At 42.0% G+C, this 23,169-nt stretch overlaps 1 protein-coding gene across 2 annotated transcripts in view; it reads right to left on the bottom strand.

Annotated features, from left to right (window-relative positions):
- The window catches only part of ATP10A (ATPase phospholipid transporting 10A (putative)), a 186,460-nt gene that overhangs the window by 40,203 nt on the left and 123,088 nt on the right, over window positions 1-23,169 (bottom strand). For both annotated transcript variants that reach the window (XM_072737030.1, XM_025982272.2), the window contains exons 3-7: window positions 17,063-17,148; window positions 4,818-4,924; window positions 4,284-4,415; window positions 3,081-3,211; window positions 1,048-1,300 (exon numbers count right to left, since the gene is read on the bottom strand). In XM_072737030.1, the coding sequence (XP_072593131.1) occupies window positions 1,048-1,300; window positions 3,081-3,211; window positions 4,284-4,415; window positions 4,818-4,924; window positions 17,063-17,148 (709 nt within the window). The remainder of the gene's footprint in view (window positions 1-1,047; window positions 1,301-3,080; window positions 3,212-4,283; window positions 4,416-4,817; window positions 4,925-17,062; window positions 17,149-23,169) is intronic.

Raw genomic sequence — 23,169 nt, 5'->3', positions numbered from 1 at the left:
AGCAATCTTTCAGAGCACTGCTGATGTGTATATGGTCTACAACGATGTAGCAGCTTCTGACCAGCAATAAACTGAGTGGATAAGTTCCTATGTCTTCTGTTTAATATGATTACTTTCATTTTACACAAAGGGCCTTCGTGGATATCCTAAAGCTTGGTTTTATGAAACTTGCAAAATCCCATGCTTCTAAAAGATCTATCCCACTATACCCCCCTAAATAAAAGCTTCCTAATGATGCCCATGTACTGATTCCTGTTCTATATTTGCTTCTATTCCTATGACAAGACTTCTTTCATGTTCTCAGATGCTGTTACAGGAAGGAGGGGAAGTCCTGGCTGGTGCGCCTCTCAAAGGTACCATGGCTCCACAAATCCTATTGTGCCACCAGGACACTTACCACGGTGTTCTCTTCTGGCTCAGGAGGGTAGATGGTTCTCACCATACCCTCCACTTATGAAGTGGATAGCTCCCCTATGGGTTCAGGGAGGACAGAGGCAGCAAAGGATAAGGAAAGGGGAGGTGGGAGGAATGACCACCTACAAAATTCAAACGGGAGTGACATTTCTTTTCTGCTTTCATGAACACTTTCTAAGGGAAAGAATACATCATGAATTGCCCAATGCCCTTCTGAGAATTTTCAGCTAATAAGAAGACTGATGGGTAACAACAAAAACATCTCATCATTTCTTGGTGTGGCAGAGACTGGGTGCTTCAAAAGTGAGTTCCTCAAGAATGTCCTTACTGGTTCTATTGTCTGGCAGAAAATGACTGTTTAAGCAGATGCCCACCACACAAGACACTGCAGTGAATAGGGCGTTGTCAGCAACATGGAATTCTATAAATGCCACCCAGCTTCAGTTTCCTGAATTGCTCTGACAGCCTATGTTTTATTCTCTCTCAAAAATCAGCCATCCCTGAAGCTGGTGTGTCTGTGCACACACATGCGCACGCACACACCCATGTACATGCACACAGGCACATGTGAATGCAGCTTTGACATAGCAGCTCTGTCCAGCCCAGACTGGGAGTCCCTACCCTCAGACTCACCATTTGCATCATGGGAATATTCTATGCCAGACACAGTGCATCTTCGGAAAACCATCTTATTTTCAGTTAAAGTGCCAGTTTTATCTGAGAAGATATACTGTATCTGTCCTAAGTCTTCCGTGATGTTCAGAGCTCGACACTGCAGCTGTGAGTCTGTTTCTTCGTCATACAACTCTATGTCCTGATTAATGAAGTACACCTGGCATACTTTAACAATTTCAATGGAAACATATAAGGAAATCGGAATCAAAACCTAGAAGACATAAGGCATATAGAAGAACAATGATGAGAACTAGGGAGCTGTAGAAATAGTCCAAACTATTCAAATGACTACAACCACAAATAAGTAGGGACTATATACTGTACCTTTAAGAGCTTAAAAGGTTGGTTTAGAGTCAGTATTGGAAAAGTATTAGGATATTGGCAAAGAGTTTAAAATAGGACAGCCTATGGTGTCACTGCAGAGCAGAAATCCACTATCGTGTCTGGAAGAATGGTAACCATGGCTTGGATAGAAGCAAGCATTTTCGTATTACTAAGTTGTGCTTGAGAGAAGCTAGGAAAGGAAAGAGGAGAGAGAAAGAGAAAAAAACACATGGCACACAGTCAGAGTCCTCATAAGCAAAGTCACCTCACACCACAGCGGCACTCGGCCCCAAGGCTCTCCCAGGGCTCCCGGCAACAAGAGATGCCCATTCTGTGGACACAACCCCATAGTTCAGGAGAGACAGTCTTTCCAGAGACTGTTTGTGTTGCAGGACAATTTCTGTGATCTTGTACAATACAGAGCGAAGGGAAGAAGGCTCTGACAAGAATATTCATAGACATTGACAATATAAGAATAATCTTCATAAAGTTAATGTTTAAATCTTTTTTGAATAATGGTATTGAACTGATGTTCATGGGCTCAGAATATCATATCCAGACAGACAAACTGGGTTCTCCTGGTAATTTTATGTTGGTGCACACCTACTACCCCTACTGTAGTGCTACTACTACTACTACAAAGCTAGAACGAAATGTACATTCATAAAAAGGACTAATTTTAAAAGCTCCTGTCGTATGTCGTATGAAATAGATGTGATAAAAGACAGCAGAGCTCCCCTCATAGGCAAAGACTAAGCAAACGTCCTCTGTTTACACTTTGTTCCTAGGATGACATTCATTGCCCCTTCTCTCTTTTTTTTTTTAATTTTTATTTATTTATGATAGTCACAGAGAGAGAGAGAGAGAGGCAGAGACACAGGCAGAGGGAGAAGCAGGCTCCATGTACCGGGAGCCTGACGTGGGATTCGATCCTGGGTCTCCAGGATCACGCCCTGGGCCAAAGGCAGGCGCCAAACCGCTGCGCCACCCAGGGATCCCTCATTGCCCCTTCTCTACTCTCAAACAAGCCCTTTGGGCATAGATTCAGTTAGTGATGGGGGACTGTACATGAGGCATGTGAACTAACGATACTAATGGTAATAGTAATAAAAATAATAAAAACCAATGCTGCAAAATGCAGTGTGATATCCTGAATTGAACCTTGGAACAAGTGGAAAGACTAGTAAAAACACAAATGACATCTAGAATTTAGTTCATTGCAAAGTACTAAAGTTGGCTTCTTGGTTTTGACAATGCACCAAAGTAATGTAATATGCTCACATTAGGGGACTCTGGGTAAGCGACACATGGGAAATCCCCATACTATCTTTTGCAACTTATTTGTAAATCTTAAAATTATATCAAAATATAGTGTTTTTTTAAAGAAGGAACTGAATGGAAAAATATAACAAACACAATAATCCAAAAACCAACCCCACAAGCCCTAAGAATCTTAGGGACAGCAAAGGAGAATGTTAACTTGAAAAGTACCCAAAAAAGACCCTACAGATAAGTTAGGTGGAAAAGTAAGAAGCAGCACACTAGGCAGGTACACCTGTGGTCCTCCCAGATGCAAAATTTATAGGACATTCTTAGCAGAGTATGATGACTTTAAGTTCTTACCAGAAAAGTAAAGCAATTAATCGTATGGTACTTAGTACTGTTACCTGCAGAATTATTATCATTGTCAAAAATGAGTAAACTGCTGCTGTGACCGGGGATAAAGAGCTGCCGTCAGACTCAGGGACATCAAATAATGATTTTTTCTCCTGATACCGCTGTACCCACAGTCCATGTCCTACAGCAACATTCAAAAAGATATACCATTCATCCAATGAAAAAATAAGACACTGCTTGTGCAAATAAAAGCAAAACTATGACTATGAACACAGGCACCTCGTGCCTCATTAGCTTGCCTTGCCACATAAGAAAGCAAAAGCACATGGCACATACTGTTGGCACCCACAATCAGACTGCTGGAAGGTACTGGTTCTTGGACTCTTCCTCACATTGGGCATTTCCCATTGTTGGCACTGAAAAGCACACTGGTCATGAGGCAGAAATTGGGTATGTGCTGGCAGCTACTGACAGGAAATCCCCAAAAAGTAATCTCCCAGTGTGTGCCTCACAAAATACCAGTTTCATCAGTCAGCCCCAGATACTGCCCGTTATCAACCCTTGCTATAGACTTAAATCGTACCTATCAGGGACTCTCAGAAGCCAAGCACATTATTTCATCAGCTAAGTCCCACAACTATCTGATAACAGAAGCCCTTTTCGTGTCCCATACACCATGTCTTTTAGCACTGAGCTCCAAGACCATATCACACCCATCTGCTTCACAATGGTAGCTGTGCAGGAGATGTGGTGAAGACCATTTACCTGGAGGCTGAACACAGTTCCCTGCAAGGCATTCCAAGGCAGCATGCCAGGTCTGGAGGCCATCAAAGTCTGAGAGCCCAGAGCTCATGTGCAATCTAAGTGCTAGCACCTTCTTAGGACCCAAATACTTTTTTTTTCCCTTTTCTCCTGGAGTTCTCATTAGTAGCATTTGTGCTTCTCCTGCTATATTATTCTCAGTGTATCACCATGTTACTAATACTTCTGCTGGAATCATCATTACTGGTGTGATTAAAACATTCTTTCATTCAAGAAGTTGCAAATTTGAAAAATAACATTAGTCAAGCTCATTCATCTAGGCATCTCCAATATGGTCTGTGCTGATGCAAGCAGCCCTTGAGTCTAAGTGGATGACAAATGTGTTTTTTAACTTTAGAGTGCTGGTCAAAATGAATCGTCAGCAGCCCACTGGGCTCACCTGGAGGCTTCCAATAGTGCCCCCTTATTCATGACCCATGAAGGAGACTTACCGACCGCAGAAAACAGAGACATACAAATGAGGAGGAGGACACACCAGAGCACGTCACAGTTCATCTGCCTCTCAAGCTGGCTGCGCTTGTAGCGGGGCCCACTGTTATTCAGCAGGGCCTTAGTTTCATGTCCTGGAAGGGGAGCATGAGGGGCACAGTAAATCGATGCCCAACAGTGAATTGACAGAGCACCCTGACACAGGGACTGAAGAACAGTGCTGCCATCCAATCATACTTACAGGATATGCTCAGTCAAAAAGGCAGGGTATGAACTTAACCCTAACTATGTAAGAATCATGGAAAAAACAATGGAAAGAAATAAGCTAAGATGCTAAGAGAGAACACTTTTGGTTGAGATACTGTTAGAAATTTTACTTTCTTCTGTTTTCGTAGTTTTCTAAATTTTTACAATGGCTATGTGCTTTTATAATCAGAAAAAAAAAAAGAAAAAGAACACGAAGCAACGTTCAAGAGCACACAGCACAGGTGGCAAGCCAGCTGTGTTACAGACCATATGTGCCAAGTCATGCCTACCTGCATAGATGACGATGCCAATAACAGCTTCTGTGTTTCTGAGGGTACATCCTCGCAGCAGCAGGTTTTCCTTATACAACCCGGCCTTTTTCCCATTGTCGTGTATGCTGTCAAAGGAAAAAGTGGCATGCATTATGTGGATGCTTAGTGCACCTTGGGTCTTAAGGAGGCCTTCTTCCTCAAGGTCTGGACACTAGGAAGGGGAACAGGGAACCCTAGCAGTGGGCAGCTTGTCTCCGTTGGTCTCTGCGATAGCTGAGAGGGAGCTGGTGCTCACTAGTAACTGGGCTTCTAGAAGTATCTCAACAGCCTGATGTTTGTTTATTTTGTCCAAGGGCTTTGCGAAATAGTAAGATAGATATGTCTGTGCCCTGGGTTCCTGACAGAGGGCTCCTAAAACCCTTCTAAGTGCGGCTGCTAAGAGGATCTTTCATTCTAGTACTTAATCTTTGACCCCAGTTCCCAGCATAGGACTCCTAAACTCTTGTAATTTCCTAAGTGATAAGAGCACTAGAAGCATCTTTTGTTCTAATGTTTGGTCTCTGAACCCATTTTTTTCCTGACACAGGATACTAAATCCTTTTTAATTTCCTGGGTGATAGTAGTGTCTTTTGTTCTAATGAAGCCACTCTAGGTGGGCTCCTGGGTGGGGACTGTCACCAGAAAGACCAAGCCATGACTAGAAACTTAGTTTTCAGCCTCACCTTCCATTCTCTAGAGTAGAGAGGGACTGGAAATTAAGTTCATAATTGATCATGCCTATGTGATGAAGCTTCCATACAATCCCAATAGAATGGGGTTCAAAGAACTTCTGGGTTGGTGAACACATGGAGGTGCTGGAAGAGTAGTATGTTCAGAGAGGGCACAGAAACTCTGCACCCCTTCCCATATATCTTGCTCTATGCATCTCTTCCATTTCTGTATGTTCACCTGTATTCTTTATCATATCATTTTATAATAAACTGGTAAACAGCGAGCAAATTGTTTCCTGAGTTCTATGAGATGCTCTAGCAAATTAATTGAAACTGAAAAGGGAATTGTGGGAACCTCTGATTTATAGCTGATCAGTTAGAAGGACAGGTGACAATCTGGACTTGTAGTTGGCATTTGAAATGAGGAAGTCTTGTGGGATTGAGCTTTAACCTATGGGGTCTGATGCTGTCTCCAATTAGTGTCAGAATTGAGTTAAATTAGAGGACACCTAGCTGGTGTCACAGAATTGCTTGACCGTGTAGGAAAAACCCACATGTCAGAATTAGTGTCAGCATCACAGGCTTGTTTTTATCACAAGGACAGACCACAGCTAGAAAGGACAGACCTGGGAACTGTGAGACTCAGAATTTGGCCAGGGAAGGTTGCTAGGTGGTCTCATGCCCATTTCCTCCTCATCATAGAGAACACTGCTCCTCATCAGTACCTTGTGTTGTCACAAATACACAGATCTTTCTTTAAGTTTTTATTTAAATTACAGTTAGTCAACATACAGTGTAATATTACTTTCAAGTCTATGATATACTGACTCAGCACTTCCATATAACACCCTCTGCTCATCACAAGTGCACTCCTTAATCCCCAGCACCTATTTAACTCATTCCCCCTCCCTTCCCCCCCAACCTCCCCTCTGGTAACCATCAGTTTGTTCCTATAGTTAAGAGTCTGTTTCTCGGTTTGTCTCTCTCTTTTTTTTTCCCTATGCTCATTTGTTTCTTAAATCCCATACATAAGTCAAATCATATGGTATTTGTCTTTCTCTGACTTATTTCACTTACCATAATATCTTCTAGTTCCATCCACATCATTGCAAATGGCAAGATTTGATTATTTTTATGGTTGAGTAAATATTCCATTATATATACATATACACATACGTATATATGTGTATGTTTGTGTATATATCTGTATCTATCTATTCCACATCTTTATCCATTCATCAGTCAATGGGGGCTTGGGCTGTTCCTACAGTATGGCTGTTGTAGATAATGCTGCTATCCCTTTGAATTAGTATTTTTTATATTCATTGAATAAATACCTAGTAGTACAATTGCTGAGTCATAGGGTAGCTCTATTTTTAATGTATTGAGGAACCTACATACTGTTCTCCAGAGTGACTGCACAAGTTTACATTCCCACCAACAGTGCAAGAGGGTTTCCCTCTCTCCACAACCTCACCAACACCTGTTGTTTCTTGTGTTGTTAATTTTAACTATTTCGACAGGTATGAGGTAGTATATAATCATGGTTTGGTTTGTATCTCCCTGATAATGTATGATGTTGAGCATCTTTTCATGTGTCTGCCAGTCATCTGGGTATCTTCTTTGGATTAAGTGTCTATTCATATATTCTGCCAATTTGGTAGCTAGGTTGCTTTTTTGGGTGTTAACTTTGATACGTTCTTTACAGATTTTGGTTATAGCCCTTTATGTGATATATTATTTGCAATTATTTTCTCCCTCCCACTCTGCAGGCTGCCTTTTGGTTTTATTGACTGTTTCCTTTATTGTGCAGAAGTTTTTATCTTGATGAAGTCCCAATAGTTCATTTTTGCTTTTGTTTCCCTTGTCTCTGACAACGTGTTTAATAAGAAGTTGCTATGGTTGAGGTCAAAGAGGTTTCTGCCTGTGTTCTCCTCTAGGGTTTTGATGGTTTCTTGTCTCACATTCAGGGCTTTCAACCATTTTGAATTTATTTTTGTGTATGGTATAAAGAATGTGACCCCATTTCATTTATCTGAATGTGGCCGTACAATTTTCCTAACAGTATTTATTAAAGATATTTTTTTCTGCTGGATATTCTTTCCTCCTTTGTCAAAGATTAGTTGACCATAGAGTTCAGGGTCCATTTCTGGGTTTTCTAATTCTGTTCCCTGATCTATGTGTCTGTTTTTGTGCCAGTACCATACTGTCTTGTTGGTTACAGCTTTGCAATACACCTTGAAATCCGGAATTGTGATGCTTCCAGCTTTGTTTTTCTTTTTCAGGACTGCTTTGCCTATTCAGGGTCTTTTATGGTTCCATGCAAATTTTAGGATCTTTTATTAAAAAAGATTTTATTTACGTGAGAGAGAGAAGTGCATTTTTTTTCACGTGTCTGTTGGCCATTTGTATGTTTTCTTTGGAGAAATGTCTGTTTATGTTTTCTGCTCATTTCTTGACTGGATTTTTGTTTTTTTGGTGTTGAGTTGTTAAGTTCCCTATAGATTGTGGATACTAACACATTATCAGATATGTCATTCAAAAATATCTTCTCCTATCCCACAGGCTGCCTTTTAGTTTTGTTGATTGTTTCCTTTGCTGTGAAGCTTTTTGTCTTGACAAAGTCCTAATAGTTCATTTTTAGTTTTGTTTCCCTTGCACTAGGAGATGTATTTAGTAAGAAGTTGCTACAGCGGATGCCAAAGAGGTTGCCGCCTGTGTTCCCCTCTAGGATTTTAATGGTTTCCTATCTTATATTTAGGTCTTTCATCCATTTTGAATTTATTTTTGTGTATGGTGTAAGAAAGTTATAAAGTTTCATTCTTCTGCATGTTACTGTCCAATTTTCCCAATACAATGTTTTTGAGAAAATTGTCTTTTTTTTTCCATGATATTCTTTCCTTCTGTGTCAAAGATTAATTGACTATATAGTTGTGGGTTTGTTTCAGGGTTTTCTATTTTGTTCCATTGACCTATGTGTCTGTTTTTGTGCTAGTACCCTACTGTCTTGATCACTACAGCTCTGTAATATAACTAGTCTGGAATTGTGATGTCTCCAGCTTTACTCTTCTTTTTTCAAGATTGCATTGGCTATTTGGGGTCTTTTGTGTTCCATATAAATTTTAGTACTGTTTGTTCTCGCTCTGTTAAAACTCCTGTTGGTATTTTGATAGGGATTACATTAACTGTGTAATCGCTTTGGGTAATATAGATATTTTGTTAACAATAGATATTCTTCCAATCCATGAACACGGAATGCTTTTCCATTTCTTTGTGTCCTCTTCAATTTCTTTATCAGTGTTTTATAGTTTTCTGAGTACAGATATCTTACCTTTTTGGTTAGGTTTATTCCTAGGTATCTTGTTTTTGATGCAGTTGTTAATGGGATTGTTTTCTTAATTTCTCTTTCTGCTTTTTCATTATTGGTGTATAGAAATGCAACAGATTTAGAAAAGGGGATGGTATTGGTTTCAGCAACATTTTCTACATCTCTCATAAAAAGTCACTATGTTATTAGAAATATTAATTATTACATTTGAAATGTGGTAAATTCCATTTTAGAAACTGGGTTTCCTTGCTGTTTTGAGCCAGAGGGATAGTCCATGTTTAAGCCACTGGTTTTCAAACTTGTTCTCTTGATCCACTAAAGATGGCCTTATCATCATCCATGCTGACCAGAATCATCCCACGCTAGGATCACATTGGGACAGATTTGGTCCTAGAGCCTGTTGAACACACAAGGGGAGGCTTGGGAGGTTTCCAAAACTACAGCAGGGGCCCAGCCTAAGCTACATCAGGCAGTGCCTCCAAAGCTGACTTCAGAAAAGCCAGCTTCCCATATCATCAGTAGACAGCCTCCTCACCCCTCCCCCACACACATAACCCAAAGTCCTCTGTGGTTCTTTTTTTTTTTTTAAAGGTTTATTTATTTATTTATTTATTTATTTATTTATTTATTTATTCAGAGAGAGAGCGAGAGGCAGAGACACAGGCAGAGGGAGAAGCAGGCTCTGAGCAGGGAGCCCGACATGGGACTCGATCCGGGGTCTCCAGGATCCCACCCCGGGCTGCAGGTGGCGCTAAACCACTATGCCACGGGAGTTGCCCTCCTCTGTGGTTCTTAAAGCTCACCAAGGACACCTGCAGGCATTTTCCCTCACACCAACTCCTAACACAGTGTCACTGACATGGAGAGTAGATATGGTCTGGGGAGTATAAGATCAGAGGATGCACACAGGGTTTCTGGGGAAACAATATTTCCTGCCACATCTGGACCCTGGTAACTGGCATAAGGGGTAGGGCTACCATTCAATCTCACACACAACCCATGTTATTTACAACCAGGGAAATGAATATATTTTTCTGGTGAAGAAGAGAGGCTATATCATAAAGACAAAACCAAAATGCAGGCTAGGGAGATGCACTTTCCACAAGCCTGTTATTTAAACAATACAGCATTAATTATTCTGCAGAAAGCATGCAAAGGAACATGGGGGCAGGGGGTTCAAACAACACTGTGTAAATGCCCCCCTTTGGAAATTCCAGGACAGGTTTTGCTTTAGAAAAGATTTATTTTTGGCTAATGCATCAAGACACCAGCATGCATAAGATGGTACACACAAAACACCATTCCCACATCTGGAAGGAGAGGATGCCTATGGCCACAGTTTTCTTGGTAATAGCTGGACATAGAAACTATTTCTGAGGGATAATAGTAAAAAAAAAAAAAAAAAAAAAACCAGTTTCAATCAAAGTTCCAGTCATGCTCATTCAGAATAAAAGGTGAACTCTATAGAAACAAGAAAAATAGTTTGTATTAAGCTTTCATTGATATAACACACACTTTTTGAGTGATACTGTGCTTTCTAATTACACTATGCCAGACCAGAACTGGTTACCAGGAGGTGCACAGATCTATGAGGACTACTACCACAAGGACAGTCAGTGCATGGATATGAATGGCCTTTCTTGAGTGAATGGCCCCTGTGTTAGGAGGTGGGACAAGGCAGGCCAAGCTCCAGCAGGGTAGCTGAAGAACAAGGGGAAAGCTGAAGTCCTTGGACTTGGCAGAATAGGCCCAGGGCCAAGCAGGTATGAGGCCTGATTCTAGGAAGATGTTCCCCATCTAGTTGTTCCCAACACCTACTTCTTTGTTATGGGCTGACATGTGCTTTCTGCCCTGGTATTCATTAGTTGAAGTCCTAATCCCCTCAAGTGTGACATTTAGACAGAATCTTTAAAAAGGTAATTAAGTCAAAATGAGGTCATATGGACGGGCTATAACTCCATGATTGGTATCCGTATAAAGAAAAATTGGGACACAGAGATAGATAAGCAGAGAGGTTAAGACCATGTGAAGACACAGGGAGAGGATGGTCATCTGCACACCAATGAGAAAGACCTCAGGAGAAACCAGTCCTGCTGACACTCAAACTTCAAGCCTCCAGAAATGTGAGATAATAAACTTCTATTGTGTAAGTGACAGAGGTAGGGAGAAAGAAATAATAGACAATTCCTTCCATGGCTGAACCCTGGGCAGAATTTCCCTTTTTTTAAAGATTTCATTTATTTGACAGAGAGAGAAAGAGCACAAAAGCAGGGGGAGTGGCAGGCAGAGAGAGAGGGAGAAGCAGGCTTCCCATGGAGCAGGGAGCCTCATGCAGGGCTCGATCCCAGGACCCTGAGATCCTGACCTGAGCTGAAGGCAGATGCTTAACTGACTGAGCCACCCAGGCACCCCAGAATTTCCTTTGAGATAGTAGGTTTCTCTAATGTACATGCAGAAATAATCCAATTGTGTGTTTTGTGCCAATGATGGACTTTCTTGAGATGTAAGTATGTCCACTAAAGGGGTCAAGGTAAAATAAACATTTTCCAGTTTTAATGAGTCCAGGTGGTATAGCTATAGTACATCTTAATACCTGGTCATTGGTAGTGAGTACATCGTGGACATAAGCTCACACAAAGCTCTATCCAGATACTGGGCTGGAGGGGTGAAGAGCAATGAAGGCTTTCCTGTACCAGGTCCTAATGCTATTATCTATTACAGGATGACAGTGGTGATGGAGTGTATCATTTGCAGGGCAGGGAGGCTGTCCCAACAAACACACCCAGGAAGGCAATGACAGGTTCTCAGCCCTATGTGGTCACATAAGGCTCCCAGCATGTGGGGAGGGAGCTCAGGACTTAGTCTGTGGAAGACTCTGGGATTAGAAATGGAACGTGGGGTTATAATTTGAAATGGAATTTTAAACCAGACTAAACCAACCAGGCTCTCTGCTTTATTTCTAAAGGTAAATGAAAATGTTTGATTGACTGGTGGCTTCAAAGATCACCCACTCTATGCCACGAAGTTGGCTAACCACAGCTGAGCAGGGTGCCCTGAGCTGCTGGGACAGTAGGCCATCCCTCTCCATTCACAGGGGCCTCTTGGAGCCTTAGGTTAGGGAGAGGGCACCGGCAGGGGTGGAGAACAGTCAGGATTTCATTAGTGCTTAACTTTGGGATTGTGTTATACATTGGTGAGCATTAAGGTGCACTTCAATAATGGAGCTCCTGACACTTTGTTTATTTTAGCAGCTTGAGGATACATTTCACATACCAAAAAATCTACCCATTTAAAGGGTATGGATGAGCATTTTATTGTTGTTGTTGTCGTTTTTTTTTTTTTTTTTGTATATTCACACAGTTGTGCAGTTGTCACTATCAGCTAGTTTTAGAATATTTTCATCACCCCCAAAAGAAACCTCATGCCCAATGGCAGTCACTCCCCATCCCCCTTCCACTCCTAAACGCTGGCAATCACTAATGTACTTTCAGTCTTGAAAGACATTCCTATTGAAGTCATGTAATCCTACATACCATGGCTAACACCGCTCTCTTACATGATGTGTTCTAATTCACCTCACACTCCACCCATATTCTTTCCCTCCATTCTCATGTCAGCCATTATATCTCCAGCATTAGGAGGAAGCCACATTGAGAAATGCCAGAATAACCTGCCCAGCGAGTGGACAAAGCTGGAATTCAGATTTCTTCTTTCTATAAACCTAAGCTGAGGTCTAAGTGCAAATGGCTAAAGTTTTGAGTTCAGATTGGCTGGACCAAATAGTCATGAAACCTGCTGGTACAATGGTGGCTGGGCTTGGCCTGGGCTCCTTGGCTGGAGTGAGGCTACAGGACTGTAGCGGAGGCAAGGCTGAAGGGAGGCCACCCTCCGCAGGTGATGAAATCCAGCAAGCCAGCAAACCAGAGAACTGGCTGCTCATCTACTGCTCCCTGTGTCTACACTGCAGGGCTATCACCCAAGTTAGCCCCACCCATGAGCATAATAAGGACCAGTATGGGAACTGGGGACTACCTTCTCTCTGCCCCAAACAGGACTCTGGTGTGAAGAGGCCCCTCCCCTAACACTCCACTTACCTGCCCTCCTCTCCCTTCAACTCTTCCTGGAGCAGGGCTCCTCATGCTGGCTTGTACCACAGAGGCACCAGGAGAAACTTCAACACACAGTCACCTGTGCCCCACCTCCAGAGACCTGTCTGAGCTTGCTTGCTGGGAGAGAGGCCCATCCATGTTAGGGAACATTTGCTGGAGGCATCTGTTGGAGAAGCTGAGTAAGCCTGTCAGGCTGTGGGGCACAAGATGTCCACTTAAGCAGCCATCTTCCAAAAAAAAGTGGCTGGGGTGACGTGGGAAACAAAGGCAGAGGAAATATAGATAAAATTAAATGTCCTCATAACCTGCAGCTCATTTACAAATACTTGAGGCAAGCAGAGTACAAATTCCTCCAGGAAGCTCCCAATTGTCTTAATGTTAATGCCTTGCTAGAGGGAAAAACCATCTTGCTTTGACAATAGCAAGGCTTCAGGTTTCCTGAGTCATCTTTCAGCATATGGAAATCCTTCTGAAATTTCCCTAATCTTTACTTTCCCCAACCCCAAAGTATATAATCAACTGTTCCTCATAATCCAGGGGCTGCAGGGAGCAGCAGCTCTTTCTGCCTATGGGTCCTGTCCCATGCTTTAACAAAACCACCATTTTGGGGATCCCTGGGTGGCGCAGCGGTTTGGCGCCTGCCTTTGGCCCAGGGCGCGATCCTGGAGACCCGGGATCGAATCCCACGTCGGGCTCCTGGTGCATGGAGCCTGCTTATCCCTCTGCCTGTGTCTCTGCCCCCCTCTCTCTCTGTGTGTGACTATCATAAATAAATAAAAATTTTAAAAAAAAACCACCATTTTGCACAGAAGATGTCTCAAGAATTCTTTTTTGGCAATCCACTCTGGACCCCACCAAACTTTACCTATATTCAAAAACTACAGCAGGGGTGCTAAATCAGCTAAGGGATGGGCATGGAGGTGGTGCAGGTACTGGAAGGAATGAAGGAGCCAGGGGATGCTACCCATCATTGATCACTAACTCCTCACACCTGAAAGTTACCATTGCCCACATGGAGATCTCTACCAGCCTGGCTTTTTGTTATCTTCTCTTTTCCTAATGAAAGTACTTCCCCTTTCTTTGAGGCTTTCATCTCTGGAGCTGTTCCTACTTTTATGCCACATTTCTAGAAAGAATAGTGAAAAAATATAAGTCCTCTTCTATCTCCTGCAATCTGGACTCTGCCCCACTGGGTCTATGCTCCAATGGTGTGGCCTTCCCGTTCCTTACATTACCACTGGAGTGTGGCATGCAGATCTTCCAAATGTCCTTTCTATGCCTCCACTATTGTACATTGCCTTTCTAACCACACCCCTATCACACCCAAGGATGCTTGCTTCTAATTGTGGGGTTACGGTCTTTATTCCTTTCCTTTTTTCCCAAGCCTTCCGTCCCACGTTCCTGGGCCCCTTCCCTGAATTCATACATGACCTCGAGGCAGAGGGCCCTCAAATCCATATCTTTAGCTCATACTTTAGCACCCTAAAGTCCTGGTTCACTCCATCTGAGGCACTTACCGGCTCCTCAAATTCAGGAAATCTCAAAACTCAATCTTCTTTCCTTCTATGGCTTCTTCTAATACACATACTGTAGACAAACCACCCTCCCCTTTAAACTGGACCTCCCTCCCCTGGACACATTTGTATTCTCACCTTTACCTCTATCCTGATCCTTTTACCTCCTTGCTCTATGGTATTATCTGTAACAGTAGTATTAACAATAGCAGCAATGACCATAATAGTGGCAAATATTAATTAAACATGCATTGAAAGCTTTCCGTGTATTAAACTGACTAAAACTTTGCACCAAGGGCTCGAGGGGGTAAAGTTAACTAGATTGCCCAAGGTTATCTAGCTAGAAAATGTGGGCTCCTGAGCCTACCAGCCTCAGCACTAAACTGGACTTGTTTAAATCCCAATGACAAAGTAGCTCCTAGAGGGCAGGACTCAGAGCTGCTGTCTTAGGGTTCAGTCTCTTTCAATGTTAACCCAACCCAAAAGCAGGCAACAAAAGTATGAGAAGAGTCATCAGAGCATGGGAGCAGTGCATCTTTCAGGGTCTTTGGAGGAACCCCCACAGAAGAGAAGACAGACCATAAGAGAGGAGTATAGTCTTTGGTGAAGGGTGTTTATTCATTGTCTTTGGTAGAGTCAACCACCCCAAATTACCTCATAAGCAAAAACGTGCATAGAATATTCCCCTTAGAAGATGCCTTTGCCACCCTTCAAGATGGTTATTTCAGGGTCTTTGGAAACCCAGCATCTGCTCCATTTAGCTGATGTGGTCCTGGAGATTCACAGTGGTGCTGAGAATGGTGCCATGTGTGAAGTCTGGGGGACAACGGGGCTGTGGGCCTACAGAAGATGGCCCGGAGGGCTATGGGTCAGGGGAAAATCTATAGTAGCCAGTTACATATGAGTAGTTAAGTATTCTCCTATATTTTATACACTATATTTTAACATTTTTCTTAACAAGTTTTATCCTCTTTTAACTGATTCCTTTAAGGGGTGATCTAACATTGTCCAAGTTCTGATCTTCAGGCATGGATCAGCGATTTCACTGGGTGACTGGGTCATCTCTTGGCAGCACACACATTTTACTCTTTACTAACACTTTTCATTCATTGATCACCCTGTAGTATGACAGGAAGTTGACTGTATATGGGGCACATGCAACAATGTTGGATGTGCCAGTGAACCCAAAGACTCAAACATACACTGAAAGGTCTTAGAAATGGAATGCACTTCGAGAAACAGAATACCCTGCCTCACCCCATATTCTGTGGGGGGCCACTCTGTGCCTGGACCACTAAACAGTAGACTGGTCAGCTCACATGTCAAGCAGGAAAGCTGGCAGAGAGAAGGCGTCAAATTCTCCACATAAGGGGCACTTGGGAGGCTCAAGTGAGCATCTGCCTTTGGCTCAGGTCATGATCCTGGGGTCTTGGGAGCGAGTCCCACATTGGGCTCCCTGCAAGGAGCCTGCTTTTTCCCTCTATGTCTCTGCCTCTCTCTGTGTTTTTTATGAATAAACAAATAAAATCTTAAAAAAAAAATTCTCCACACAAGAGAACTGGGAGAGCAGAGTAAGGCCCAGAGATTACGCAGCAAGTTAGGATAGGTCACACCTGAAGTCCTTCATATTCTTGCACACACATTCATTCTCTGTGAGGCTGCTGCCAACAGGTTTGGCACCCAACTCAGCAACTCCATGCTGACACTCCCTCTTCTCTCCCATTTTCTTTTCCTGGAAGCCAAATGACTACACACACACACACACACACACCCCACAATTATAATTAAAACTTCCAAGTAAGTATGAAAGTAGATAGACTAGCATATACATTTCCCATGTACCCACATCCCAGCTTCAGCAGGTACCAACATAATGCCAATCCTATGTCATTTATCTACCTTTTTTGTCTTTCCATTTTGGAGCAAGGGATTAAACTATTTGACATTTATATATATTCTACTTACTTTGTTTGGTTGTTTATTGTCCCTCTTTTCTCTTAACTAGAATGAAATAAACACGAAGGCAGCATTTTTTTCCCACTATTCAGTTCACTGCATTACTCTCAGAGCCCTCTACAACAGGGCCTATCATGCAGCAGAGACTCAACAAATACTTGGTGACTGAGTACCTAAGTGAATGAATGAGTGTGCTTCCACACAGGCTCCTCCTGAGTGGCCTGCGTGCTTCCATTTAGTGGGGCCATGTGTAGTCAACCATACTTCCCTTGTTCCCCTCATCTTTCCAGGCCCAGCTAGCAGAAGGAAAAGCAGTAATTATTCATCACAGGTAGTGTGGGCAAGTTTCTATTGCTGACAGGATCTCACAAACCAGTCCAATAAGCAACCAAGAAAGTTCAGATATGGGCAGCATTCCTAAAAGGTTACACAATGTGGCAAAGAATATTAAATGCATATTTTTGAACTATGTGTATATAGATATGTACATGTAGATGTGTATGTATATATATATCGTATATATATAATATATACAGTATTATGTACATATTATTTATACTATATATGTCCTATATATTTATGTGTGTATGTGTGTATGTGTGTGTGTGTGTGAAAGAGCAAGATCAAGCATATGTATAATACTCACATGCAACCACGAAACCTAGTCAGGTCATTGTTTGGCTTCTCACACTCGATTATACTGGTGAACATCAAAGGATTAAATTCGGAGACCTAAAACAAAAGCATGCATACATTAGAGAAATCTGGGCTCAGACTATTGCATTCTAAAAGGCACTTGCTCTTCTGTTTCACATCCTCGTGGGGCAGGGAAATTTCACGGAAGGAGTCTGCCCAATAACCCTCTGCAATAACCCTCTGCAGAATGCCAATATGCACTCAGAGCTTAGCTCATGCTTTCTCATTTTTATACTGAATGATAACTGATCATTATAGAATGTAATAGCAATTAGTAGAACAGTACTGGTGAGTAAGTGAGCTGGAAAGGATTATTGCTCTAATGAAAATAAGAGAATATGAGATAACCACAAAGGAAGCCACTAATGATTGAAAGGGATAAATGACTATTTTGAAACAGACCAGCATCTTCCAATTTCCTATACAGATTTAGAGAAGCAAATTCCATCTGGAAAATAGGAACTTACAATAAAATGACATTTCCCCAATGTGCACTAAAAATTTTGCATAGATACTTAATGAAATACATTTAAAAAACCAAAGTGTAAGCCAATAATTTCTTTATTATTCTACTTGATGAAAAATGGCAGCTCACTACAAAGTCTATCACTGAGAATTCTGCCACTGAGAGATGTAACAGTGTCATAAACTATATGACCAGATCAGGAGTAGAGAGAAGTAGAGGGGAGGAAGAGGGGAGGAAGAAAACCAGAGGGAAGTGTAGGGAATAGACCTTTAGTATACATAACTATCATTAATGAATTCTTTAAAAAATCAGCTCTCACTGCTCAGGCTTGTCATTCTCTTTTCTCTACCAACTGTCACAACATGGTGAAAAATTGAACTGCCTTTGCTCACACAAGTAAATCCATCAAAAAAAAGTGCAAGTGGTTAAAAATCACAGCAATGGTATATATACACTGTTAATACCACCCCAGGTGATTATTACTCTACACCACAACAGTGTAGTTTCCAGCACAGAATACAGCCACAAGGGTAATTATTCAAATGTCAGTTCTTACTGTTTTCCAGTACATCATGTAGATTAAAAAGAGAACTCACTGGATAATAGTAGCTTAATTCAATAGTTGATATTAAAATGCCATTTTAAAAGGCTCTTCTTGAAGTTAAATTAGCCATCAGCCCTACTCCCCATGGACTGAAAAGGCCTCTGGCTCTATTTCTAGAGTGGGGCTATGTTTCAAGCTGCCTTGTGTTCATTTAAAGCCATGTGAAATATCGTGAAGCCAGTTGGTTGCCTTTTCCAAGGCAGATATCTGCAGGTGCAGTATCAAGGATAGCCATGAAGGGCCTGAGTTCCACAGCATGCAGGATTATTCTTGGCAGACAAGGAGGGTGCGCTTAAAATACTATCTCTGTTTGTTATTCTTTCTCTCTAAGAAAAATGTAATGTGAGCGGCTCAGAAATGGTAGGACATTCCATCTCTGGATTTCAGCGCTGCATTCTTAATGTTCCATCAATAACAATGTGCCTTGGGGAATGTATACGTCCAGGGCACAGGTTACCTGGTTTCATCTGCCTCATCTGGAATTGGGGAGAATTTTGAGGATTTTTAGAATTGGAGGGATCTTCAGAGACTGTGATACTTGGATTGTGTAACCACCATTATCCCTGCCCACACCCCAGAATTCATATGTTGAAGTCCTAACCCCCCAGAACCTCATAATGTGACCATATTTGACATAGTATCTTTAAGGAGATCATTAAGTTAAAATGAGGTCATTAGGGTGACCCCTAATACAATTTGACTGGTATCCTCATGAGAGGAAATTTGGAAAAAGACACAAACTGAAGGACAATCATAAAAAGAAAAAGGGAGGAGATGTGGCCAAGGAGGGGTTTCTCAGAGAAACCAACCCTGTGGAAGTGGGTTACAGTTCTTATAGTTCTGGAAGCTGGGAAGTGAAATTCTGTTGTTTAAGCCACTTAAGACTGTGGTATTTTGTTATGGCAGCCCTAGCACACTAATATAGAGACCACCTTTAAGATCCTCACTTAAAAAAGATTTCACATCCAGAGCACACTTTTTGGATGGGAAAATTCTAGTTATATTGATTGTTTCTGAGTAAACTAACAACATAATAATATCCCATTTAATAAATATATTATCTCCCCATTCACTCATCTACCCATCTGCTTCATTTCAAACCGGCTTTAAGGTCATGCCTTCAGCACCATCAGCCACCAAACTTTTGCCAACCCTGCCACCTGGAGCATGGACAGAGTAAAAGGATGCCAGCCCACCCTTCCATTCTGAGCTTGCTAATTCCATTAAAAAAAAAAATCCAGATACATAGTTGGAGAAGAGGAAAGTGTAGCTGATAATAACAGTTGCACAACAATGTGAATAAAATTAATGCCACAGAACTATACACTTAAAATGGTTACAATGATAAACTGTTTTATATACTTTATCATGACAAAAAGTTTTTTTTAAAAAAAGCATATATAAACATACATTGAGAATTGACTATGAAGAAACGAATTACTCATCAAGTAGAACACAGCCCAGAAACCCAGGGATTTCAATAAAAATATGGAAAGCACCATGTTGTGTAAGTAATTCTTGGAGGCACAACTGTACCATAACATCTGCATCACCAATTACAATTTTTTGATAGCTTGCTAAACATCAGGCCTTGTGCTAAGTGCTATTCACCACCATTCATGACAGGGTTGATTTTCATGCCACCTTTAATTTAGGGTGATAAAGGACCATGCTTAAGGTCATGCCCAAGGTCTAGAGGCCTTCAAGTAACTGACGGCAGTTCCTCAGCCTCCCAGACATCCAGCTCAGCCACTGACACTGAGACTATTCTGCTTTACCAGGAAAAGATGACACTATGTTTAACAAGCCAGAAAGTGTATAATTAATTCTACAGAAAATTTCAAAGATATTTAGACATATCTTTAAGTTTTAATATTTTTAAAAACATGCTTCCAATTAAATATATCCTGGTCTGATTGCTGATAGCCACCTCCTTCCCATCTTTGGCAATGCCTGTAGATGTGGAGTTACCAGAGTTCACTCAAAAATGGAGTAAAGAAAATCAGGAGACTTGGGATTAGTCCTTGTTCTGCAGTCTAATAGATATGAGCCTTTTAGCAAGTCAAGAGAGAGCTTTCAGACTTGGATCTCCAAGGTCTCAGGAGCCCTACAAATCAACAATTCCACAGAAAGCAGAGGTGATTCTCATTCACTGCCATGCTTGTGACAGCCTCAGTCCTGGGAGGTGCTGCAGAAGCATCATTACCTGTAAGAGTGCTCTTGTGCATGCAGGTCCTCACACTGAAGCTGCTGGCCCTCTCCAGCACCACCACAGCATGCCAAGGATCTCAGGCCAAGCGTAGCTGATGACATTCCAAACAAGTACCTTACTGGAAATAAATGCTCATACTTTCTGCTGCTATACTCTGAATATTTCTCCAACTTCTTAGACAAAGAGATTCGACCTTACCTGAAAAGGAGGAGGCAGAGCAGTGATACAAGAGAGAGAGCTCTGCCCTCGAACTTGCACTTTTGTTCAAAACTGCAGCAGCCAAGAGCATTATGAATCAAGTCACTCCAGGAAATGGTCCCTCCTTCAGATGCCCAGTGCTCACCTCACCCTTATGCTTAGCAACCACCCCCATGCAGGTATCTCTGCAGGTGCTGCGTCCCCCTGTTCAACCACATGGGGGAGGCATGACGCCTAATTGAGCAGTACCCAGACTATTCACTAAATGGAAGGCTTGGTTCACGGGGGATACTTTGTTACCAATCTTATAGTTCACATTTGCACTAAATGAATTCCTGTTTAGTAAAAGTGAAAGTGCACTTCCTCCACCCTAAAACATAAGCAGTGACATCTAAAAGAATATTTTCAGTCCATTAAAGTAGACACAATTATATTTTATCATAAGAAGAGTGAAATGAACCAGTTGACACTGCTTTGAAAATGGGATAAGCACATTTTCCAGAGACCCCACCAGCTCTCCATGTAAAGATTTCAGAGTGAGGCTGTCTGTCTTGGTCTCTGGATGACGTGGTGCCAAAAAAGCCTGGTGAGAGAATGTACAGAGAGCAACAAGCAGTGACAAGACACAGAGAACACCTATGTTCCTTCTGTCCTGAAAAGGTCCTTTGTGCCATCTGTCATGATGCTCCTGGTTACAAGGGACTCAGGGTTTTCCCTCTACTTCCAGCCTCAACATCACCGCCCCACATTGGCCTTCAAATGCTAATTACCCTGGGCACCTGGGTGGCTCAATTGGTTGAGCATCCAAGTCTTGCTTCTGGCTCAGGTCATGATCTCAGGGTGGTGAGACTCAGCCCCAAGTCAGGCTCCCCACTCAGGGGGGAGTCTGCTTCTCTTCCTGCCCCTTTCTTTCTGCAACGCAACCCCCCCCCCAACATGCACTCACACTCTTTCTATATATATAAAATAAATACATCTTTACAAAAAACTTTTACAAAGGCCGATTACTTTGTATTAGCTGCTGCTGCCATACAGAATGAAATTCACATCCAATACAGCAGCCAGGCTCTTCTCAGGATTGGCTGCCACCCCTCCCACCTCCTATTCCTGCCACTTGGATGTCCCGGAGAGGCACAGACCTTTCTGCATGGCTTCCTTTGCCCTCCCACACTCCTCCACTTGCCTAACTGCCTCTCACATTTCAAGACGTGACAGCCTCCTACCCTAGGTAGGATAGGCAGGTGCCATTGCTTTGAGCTTGCTGACTTCATCCATGCTTCGTTAGACTTCAGGTTCTCTGAGAACAGGAGCTTTATCCCCTCCAGACTAGTACAGAGACTGATGCACACATGGCCCAGGGGGATGGGTGCTTATTTTGCAAGGATCTCACATACTACAAACTTCCAAATAGACCTAGCGTTCCATGCTGGGCTCTTGGGGCCTAGAACCTCTTCCTGCCTGGCGTTCCCTCATCTGATGCTAAGGGGCTGGTAGGGCTTCTCTATATTTCAGAAACTCAGTCCCTCTCTGGTACAAGTGCATTTCATTTAGTAGCAATGTAAAAGAATTTCTTCACAGTTTTTAATCTAGTTGCTTATTTATTAACAAAGGGTGAACAATATCTGAATTAACTTAGGCAAAGCATTTTACCCTACATTAATGGAATAATTACTCTAACTTTTGTTCTGCATTTTTAATCCAATTTGTATTTACCACATAACTTTCAGTGCTGTGGAATTCAAAGGAAGGCAGATAGCCCAATACTGCAGAAGCAGATGAATGAATGAATGAATTTACTTACTTACTACAAACGTTGTATTGCCAAATAAATATATTTTCAAATAGTTAACCTGAAATGGGAAAGAAATAGTCTGTCTTGTCCACCAATGTGTCCCCTTGGCACACAGTCGGTATTTAATCAATCAAAAAATAAAAGTCTCAATGAAATTGTAGGCATTCTGGCACTGGTAGCAGGAGACATCAAACATTTAAGGAGCCTTAAATCAAAGTAATCTCTCTTCTAATCACTTTCATAGACTCATTGTTTCACTGGGAGTTTATGCCTTGATACAAATGATCATAAAACACATTTAAATAACCATTTACTCTATGGTTGCAGTAGTTGTGACTGTATTATCCAATGTGTCCTAAATATAGAAGTGCTTAGGTAGGTTGGTGCCGTAGCCCACGATGAAGCACTGGATGTAGTGCAATTCATGACAGTTTCTCTAATAACTGCCACACTCCTTCCTGCTGCCACTGTCCTCTCCAGGGAAACAAAGCTGACTAGGACCATGGGAGGGGCATAAGGGCCTCAGCAAGCCTTACAGGAGGCTTCTGGAAGCTCAAAGCTTTTGACAGTGCATACAAAAACTGATCAAGGGGTATCTAATTTGCTGCCTTCTTTTTATAATTGCAAATTTTCCTGTCCTAACTACAAGAATCAGGTGGACCTCTCTTTGTTTGAAAGTAGAAAGCCAGCCTTACCCTCACTGACTCTGACTTGAAAGTGGAGGAGCAACCCCTCCCTTCCTTTCCCTGCCTTTTCATCCTTTGTTCCTTGCCTCCTTGCTGTTT

This window comes from Vulpes vulpes, chromosome 14 (genome assembly GCF_048418805.1).
Source record: "Vulpes vulpes isolate BD-2025 chromosome 14, VulVul3, whole genome shotgun sequence".
NCBI lineage: Eukaryota > Metazoa > Chordata > Mammalia > Carnivora > Canidae > Vulpes > Vulpes vulpes.
The sequence above is the reverse complement of the archived record's forward strand: the minus strand, read 5'-3'. Positions and strand labels throughout refer to the sequence as shown.